The 5,233-nt window shown below is 34.6% G+C and overlaps 1 protein-coding gene across 1 annotated transcript; it reads left to right on the forward strand.

The window, feature by feature from the left end:
* The first annotated feature begins 1,895 nt into the window (after nt 1–1,895).
* LOC122311091 (rac-like GTP-binding protein RAC1) lies at nt 1,896–5,233 on the forward strand. The gene is made up of 7 exons (XM_043125466.1): nt 1,896–2,088; nt 3,169–3,256; nt 3,383–3,492; nt 3,584–3,647; nt 4,397–4,461; nt 4,635–4,700; nt 4,809–5,233. Exons 1-7 carry the CDS (start codon nt 1,990–1,992, stop codon nt 4,911–4,913), a joined length of 597 nt encoding a protein of 198 aa, XP_042981400.1. The 5' UTR covers nt 1,896–1,989; the 3' UTR covers nt 4,914–5,233.

Below are 5,233 nucleotides of genomic sequence, written 5' to 3' on the forward strand. Positions count from 1 at the left end.
TGATATGTTGCTGGGAAACTCAACAGCAAGGGCCAATGCCAACCAAATCAACTTGATAGCTTGTTCAATCATGCAGTTGGTTTTATTGGTGGATCCTCTGGTTTGCTACACATTATTGGCTCCCCCCATGAAAGCGAGGATCCCCCAACCATTCCCACTAACGGATGATCTCCTATATATTTGGCTTCCTGAAGTAGGCAACCCTAACCTATACTTTCTGCCAATTGAACATGAACATTGATCGAGTATTTTTAAAGACACTTTGACATTGACGGCCATCAATATAGGTCAGTTAATTCTGAACAATCAGACCAAAAAACAAGTATTCATCAATTTCCAAAAATATGTGTGCATGCTGCCCATGTATCTGTGCTTGATGTTTATTAACACGCGAGTTCTCTTCAGGGAGTTAGGTTTGTGGTGTCGATCACTTAGCTGTTCATCTTGTACATGATTATATCATAAATCAAGTGATGATTAGGAAAAATTATTGAATAGGTGGAGAGCAATGAACGCATATCCACAATCTGTAATCAAGCAAACGCTCTTTTCTTCTAATCAAACTATGCTCTAAGACCAAAGTTTCAATAATTGTAGGCGTCTGTTTGAAAACAAAAGAATCTTCTATTGTATGGGTGGACGATATGAATATTTTTTATGCAATGTCTATTATGAAAAAGTTGATTTTTTCTATGTGGGTTGAAAATTTTCTTATTTTTTTTTAAAGAAGTGCACAGATTTATACACTTTATATTTTTCATATGTGAAGATGAACTTCACCAAACGTCGAAATCCAACCCCCGATTATTTAGAAGAAAAAATATTTTTTAAATAAATACTTGAATTCGCTAATGAATTTATTAATTATAACTAAGAGTAACATTACATACAGTCGTAAAATGTGTAAACGTCGCACAATTATTTTTAAAAAAAGTAAGGTTTACGATTAAAAATTTAATATTTTTCTTCATATAAATCTCATATTAATTTATTTTTTTTAAAAAAAGTTATGCAATACTTACACAATCACGAGGACGAATACTATTTACCTATAACTAAATATAAGGTATTCTCTCTTAACGTGGAAAACAACTGTAACGTCTCTAACATTTGTTGTTCAATTTTATTCTCTTTCACTTTATCCTGTTGCTAAAAAGTAGAGGCTTTTAATATTCCAATAAAATTCATTACAAACGTATTTTAAATAACATTGCTAATAGAGTACAGAGATTTATGGAGTAAGAAGTATATTGTTGGTGAAGAAAGTATAGCAAAAACAGAACAATAATGAATTTTGACCGTCATTAGAATTTTTCATCTCAAACATAAAATTCTCATCTCATTATTATAATTTTTTTAAATTTTTATATAAAATATAATAAATAATTTAATTTTTTCTTAACTTTTATAAATCTTAAAATAATAATAATATTAAAATATAATATTTTAATATTTAATCTTAAAATTTAAAATTCTCATCTAAAAATTCTTAATTGCCAAACATAATTATAGTTGTAAGGGTGGGATGATCAGTCATAAAAAAACCATTAGTCTTTTACACGCATGTGATTTTAGGACGAGTTTCGAAGTCCGAAAAGAAGCTCGTCCTAAAATCCATAGCCTTCGTTTTTTAAGGGAAAAGTACTGTTCTGAACATTGTTGATACTTTATTCACACTTTTGTTTTCACTAAAATAAGAAAAAAAAAAAAAAGTAGAGAAGTTGACAGGTGTTGAGGGGGGCATTTGTAAGAAAGGAAGAAATTTGGGGTCTTGGATTGGTTTGAGGTCTCGTAAAACATATAGCTGGCAAGCGCTGGCTGTCCAGGTCCAGCTTCCCATCCTTGTATTCTCTCTCTCTCTCTCTCCAAGCGTGCCTTTAGAGAGAGGGGGGGGGGGGGGGGGGGGGGGGGCAACGTACGCTAGTCTGAAAACAAGGTCTTAATAGTTGCTGAAGAAACAAAAACAAGAGAAGCAAGGGAGAGAAAAAAATGAGTGCTTCGAGGTTTATAAAGTGTGTCACAGTAGGCGACGGTGCCGTTGGGAAGACTTGTATGCTCATCTCCTACACCAGCAACACTTTCCCTACGGTCAGTGTCGTTTCTATTTGGTCCCCTGGAAAATGTAATTGGGAAAACTTGGAAACATAATTTTTACTTCTCCTGCTTCTTTTTGTTATGTGCCTTTGAGTTGGTCTTTTGTTTGGTGGCTGACAAATGTGATGTGAGGCTACGTTCTTGTCTAGAAATGCTTGCGTCATTTGGGTTTTCATATTTTTTCCTTTGTTGTGTTTTCTTTGCTATGTTCGTTAAACCCTCCATTTGGGTTTCGAGGAACTTCTGGGAATGAAATGAGAAAGATTTCAACTTTGATGCTAATTTTGTGTTTTGAATGAGTGATTTAGGGCTTTGTTTGGTCCGGCAATTTGTTCTCACCCATGACTCTTGGAGAAATTTTGTTTGATGTAATGGGCTTTTAACGTTCTTTCTGAACTGAATGGAAGGTTAGAAAGTATTTTGTTATGGGGTATGGTTTTCTTGACTCTATGTGGTCCTCTAGAGTTACTTATCAAAAAAAATGTGGTCCTCTAGAGTTGAGCAAGAATGAGGGAAAGAAAGGAATATGAAACTTTGAATTTTGTGTATTGGATTGAATTGGGTTCTTTGATTCTATCCTTCTGTTTTGGATTGCGATTAATGGCTTTCATAGTACACCATATTTTTAGTGAGATGCTTCAATATATGGGGCTTTAAAGTTATTATCGAGGAAACTTAGTTTAGGACTAGAAACCCGAGGAATAGAAAAGAAACTGTAATTGTTGAACCCCATATTTCATGGAGAGCTTTGAAATCTTTGATGACTTCTCTTAATATTTTCAATTCCTGTTTCAATTTACTTCTATGGATATTGTTTTCTCATGTATCTGTTCTTTTACCCTTTAGTTGGTTTCTTAGTCCAGACTAAATAAAAGGATCATCTTAACTAAGCCAGGTAGTTTTATGATTGGTGAGATTAGAATGTAAAGATTCATAACTCTTTGCTTTCCTTTAGAACTTTCTTATCAAAATTGAGTGGGTCATTGTAATAATGAATCTCCTGTAAAAAATGAGAATGCTCCTGTGACAGTTGACTTAACTTTCCTTATTCACTTATCGTATGTTGGAGAACAGGATTATGTCCCAACTGTCTTTGACAATTTCAGTGCAAATGTGGTTGTGGATGGGAACACTGTAAATTTAGGCCTGTGGGATACTGCTGGTAAGTCCAGGACTGTAGTAAACCCACACCCCCCCCCCTCCTCTCTCTCTCTCTCTCTCTCCCTCTCTCTCCCCCTCCCAAAGGAGCTTCTTGTAATGGGTCTGATTTTTAAGATTTATGGAACAGGCCAGGAAGATTATAATAGGTTAAGACCTTTGAGCTATCGGGGGGCAGATGTCTTCCTTCTCGCATTCTCTCTCATAAGCAAGGCCAGTTATGAAAATGTTGCAAAGAAAGTAAGTATTTTAACTGTGAGGATACCTTTTACCCTTTCTCTTTCTGTTGATGTGTGACAAATTCTTTATGCTTTGCTGTCCTAATATTCAGTGGATTCCTGAATTGAGGCATTATGCACCTGGTATTCCAATTGTACTTGTTGGAACAAAACTTGGTTAGACTCTCCTACTCACCCTTTTCGTTTTTGGTTTGCTAAAACATGTCTAATTTCTGCATGTTCCGTCTAATGTATGAAGTTAATGTTTCTTCTCTACTGCCCATCTTTAAATATTTTTATTTTTGTTTTCATCTTTATGTTGGGACTTGGCCTGCTGCTTCTGTTGAAGATTATGATCCTCTTCTCACATAATATACTGGATTTTAGTTGTATTTCTAATTCTTCCATATTTAATCATTCGAGTTATTACCTCGTATAGCTTATGTAGAAACCAGTTCTTCCTTCCCACCCCTTTTTTATATATTTGTCACTATTGATATGCAGTACTTGCATGAAAAGTATGTGCCAGTACAATCATTTGGTATGTGTTAGAATCATCATATTCAAGGCTGACACAATTCACAAATGCCATGATCAGCAAAATATAAATTCACCATCATTTTGACTTAGATATTGAACATGATTTGTAGATAAAGGAAATTGCCTTTATTGTGATTGCTAGTTGTGCTTTAATTTTTTTTTTTTTTTTTTTTTTCTATAAGTAAGAAAACTTCATTAAAATGTTTTCACAAAAGTGCAGATTTCTGCTTGCTCATTATTTGTATTTTACCTACTTCAAGTATTTTATTTAATAAGCGTGATAAGTATGACAAAAAAAGGAAACAGTTTCTGCAACAAAAAAAGAAAAGAAGAAAAACAAAAACAAAACAAACTTTAGCATATTTATCCAAGCTTGCTTTTTGCAGATCTTCGAGATGACAAGCATTTCTTTATAGACCACCCTGGTGCAGTGCCCATAACCACAGCCCAGGTATATGCTTCTGCTTTTTCCATGTTTGTTACTCACATTTTTGCACTACCGTTTACTATATATCCCATTGTGTTGCTTTTATTGGTTTTCATGACCATGGTAAATGTGGCATAAAGGTCATGTTTTTATCATCATCATCATTATGGTTATATATTATTCAAAACCTTTTGAAGGGGGAGGAACTGAGAAAGCTGATTGGCGCTCCAGTCTACATCGAATGTAGTTCAAAAACACAGCAGGCAAGTAATTTTTATTTTTTACATATGTAGTCATTTTATTATTTAATTAGGGAAAACATGTCGTGGCCTCATTATTGACTGAATTTGCATTGTGATTAAATCAAATAGAATGTGAAAGCTGTTTTTGATGCGGCCATAAAGGTGGTTCTCCAGCCACCAAAGCTGAAGAAAAAGAAGAAGAGAAGTGGGCATAGGGCCTGCTCCATATTGTGATTGGATCATTCCTGGAGGATATTGTCACCAGTTCGCATATATGCCTTCAGTCTTACAGACACCACATATCTCACAATTTCACACCTGGAGGAACAAGCAATCCGCGAAGTCTCAACTGACAAGAACTAGGAGCTTTTTCTGAGCATCAAAGTTGTCTTTGTCACTTTATTGCCTGTGCCGATTTGTATATTAATTATTCACACTGCTTGGTATTTAGCTAATGCATCTACTATAAAACCAAACTGTTCCTAGTGTAGACATGTCGATGCTCATGTTTTTTAACCTGATTTAGTGCATTTTAAGAAGCCCTTTTATACGTA

The sequence above is a fragment of the Carya illinoinensis genome, chromosome 5, assembly GCF_018687715.1.
Source record: "Carya illinoinensis cultivar Pawnee chromosome 5, C.illinoinensisPawnee_v1, whole genome shotgun sequence".
NCBI classification, from domain to species: domain Eukaryota; kingdom Viridiplantae; phylum Streptophyta; class Magnoliopsida; order Fagales; family Juglandaceae; genus Carya; species Carya illinoinensis.